General features: G+C 66.5%; 1 protein-coding gene across 2 annotated transcripts in view; it reads right to left on the bottom strand.

Moving 5' to 3' along the window:
- Positions 1-829, bottom strand: part of AGL (amylo-alpha-1, 6-glucosidase, 4-alpha-glucanotransferase) — a 32,809-nt gene extending 31,980 nt beyond the window's left edge. For both annotated transcript variants that reach the window (XM_027651546.1, XM_027651545.1), the window contains exon 1: positions 685-829. In XM_027651546.1, the coding sequence (XP_027507347.1) occupies positions 685-766 (82 nt within the window). In that variant the 5' untranslated portion in view covers positions 767-829. The remainder of the gene's footprint in view (positions 1-684) is intronic.
- Between the last annotated feature and the right edge of the window lie 1,464 nt (positions 830-2,293).

Below are 2,293 nucleotides of genomic sequence, written 5' to 3' on the forward strand. Positions count from 1 at the left end.
GGGGGGGGGGTTGTTTATTTGTTTTGGTGTTATGTTTTTGTTTTCCAAATAGACTTAGGAACACTTCAAGGAGAAATAATGTCAAGTTCTTAGAAGTATTCAGTAGTGCTAAGAAATCTGACAATGAGATTTAGGAGGAGTTAAAGAGCTTATATTCTGAAATACTACCTCAAACTTTCAAACTTTGCAAAATGTTCGTATTACTGACAGATTTCAGAATTATAATATTAACACATGGGATGCTGCATAAGACATTGCAGATAAACACTGGAGATCTTGACTTATATGACTTCTTCGGGTCCCTGAAGTACAGGCTATAAAAGGAGAGGGACAGAGCCGTCCAAAACACGCTTTGTACTTCACTCCCATTAAGACTGACGGCTCCAGGCCAATCTGTTCTTCATTTCTCAAGAGTTTTATGAGTCAGACCGAGCCGTGTCTGGAGCCCATAGAGCTCTGCAGTGGAAGCAAGAGCGTCAGAAATTGTTTCACATTAAAACAACAGAAAAAGTAAAACCAAACCAAACCAACAGAGCCACAGCCAAACCCAAACCAACAACAACAAAACCCCCACACTCCAAAACCCCCACCAAAACAGGCTGAGCTCCGTTTCCACCGCCGACCAAAGACGGTGTCGAGGTCCTGACCATTTCCCTCTCACTCTGCCTCGCCGCCCCGACCTACCCTGCTCCAGCCTGAAGAGGGTCTTGTCCAGCTTCTCCATCTCGCCGAGGTGCAGCAGCCGCGTCTCCTTACCGCCCGGCATGGCCGCGGTCGCCCGTCCGGCGCTGCCCCCGCGCCGGGACACTCACTGCGGGGAGGGGGAGGCGAGCCCTGCCGTGAGGGAACACACACAAAACCCCGCAGGTCAGCGGCGACCCCCCCGCAAGAAGCGGCCACACGGGAGCGCCTCACGCCGCCGGCCGCGCTTACATGTTCCCCGGCGCCGGGGGAGCGCGGACACGGGCACTGCGGACACGGGCGCTGCGGGCAGGGCGGAGGGCAGCCGGGCGCGGGGCGAGCAGTCAGCCGGCGCCCAGCGCTGCCTCGGCCCCGGACCGACAGCACTCCGGAGCAGCTCCCGTCCCACAGCACAGCACGGCCCGGCCCGCAGCCAGACTGGCGGGAGTGTCCCCGCGGAGGGGGAGCCTGACACCTGTCACTCTTCGCCCCGGCACCGCCGGCGACCCCGCCAGGCCCGGGCCCGGCACGGCCACCCCGCCGCCCTGCGCGGGGAGCGCTGTCCGCCGCAGCCGCCCCGCCATACTCACGAGCGGGCCCGCACAGCGGCGGCGGCGCCGCTCCCCGCGGAGGACGACGGCTGCCGAGGCCGAGAAGAGCCGGAGCCGGGGCTGGAGCTGCCCGTCCACCCTCGCCCGCTCCGGCCGCCCCGGGCTGGCCGGGCGGTCAGTGACGCACTTGCCCACAGCCGCGGCGACACGGCTCCTTTCCTGCCCTTTTCTTGCCTTTTTTTGAAACAAACTTTATTGGTTCCGCAGCCGCCGCGCTCACAGACGGGCGTCGCCTGCACAGCTCCCGCGAGAGCCTAAGGCCCGCCCCGGCGGCGCTGCGGGACGGCCGGGCCGGGCTGGGCCGGGCCGGGCCGGGCGGGGCTATCTCGCCTTCCGCCCCGCCCCCAGGCGGCCCCCGCCCCATCCCCTCTTCGCCCCGCCCCCTGGGGGGCCAGACTCCGCCCCTCCGCCCTCGGCCCATCCCAGTACGGTTCCGCTCTTCCGTCCTCAGCCCCGCCCCTCCGGGCTGGCCCCGCCCCCCCCTCTCCGCCCCCCCCCCCCCCGGGCTGGCCCCGCCCCTCCACTCTCGGCCCCGCCCCTCCACTCTCGGCCCCGCCCCGCCAGCCCGACGCGGGGAGCGCACCCTGAGGGCAGAAGCTGCCCCGGGGGTACCTAAGGGTTCCCTCAGGGCCGACACTCCTGCCCCGCGCTGTTGCGGCAGTGAGCGGGCTGAGCTCTCTGCGGGTCCGTGCCCTAGAGCACCGCGGGGCTCCCGGGCATCGCGGCACGGCGGTACCTGTGTCCTGTCCCAGCCTGTACAGCCACCGCCCCGCCAGCGCCTTTACACTCGGCTGGGGCGCGCAGACACGAGAGATGCCCACAGGGGCCCGGGCACCTGGAGCCGGAGCTCTGTGTGACTCACCGGGCGCTCCGCTGAGGACGCGGTGGCTCTAAAGGCTGCCTGGAGTGTCCCGCTTGACGCCTCCTGGCCCAGCCGCTCCTTGCCGTGACCGCCGGGCTCTCAGCGCTCCCGCCGGGCCGCCCCGGGGCCGGCACACCGC

The sequence above is a fragment of the Corapipo altera genome, unplaced genomic scaffold (assembly GCF_003945725.1).
Source record: "Corapipo altera isolate COAL_440 unplaced genomic scaffold, ASM394572v1 57, whole genome shotgun sequence".
NCBI classification, from domain to species: domain Eukaryota; kingdom Metazoa; phylum Chordata; class Aves; order Passeriformes; family Pipridae; genus Corapipo; species Corapipo altera.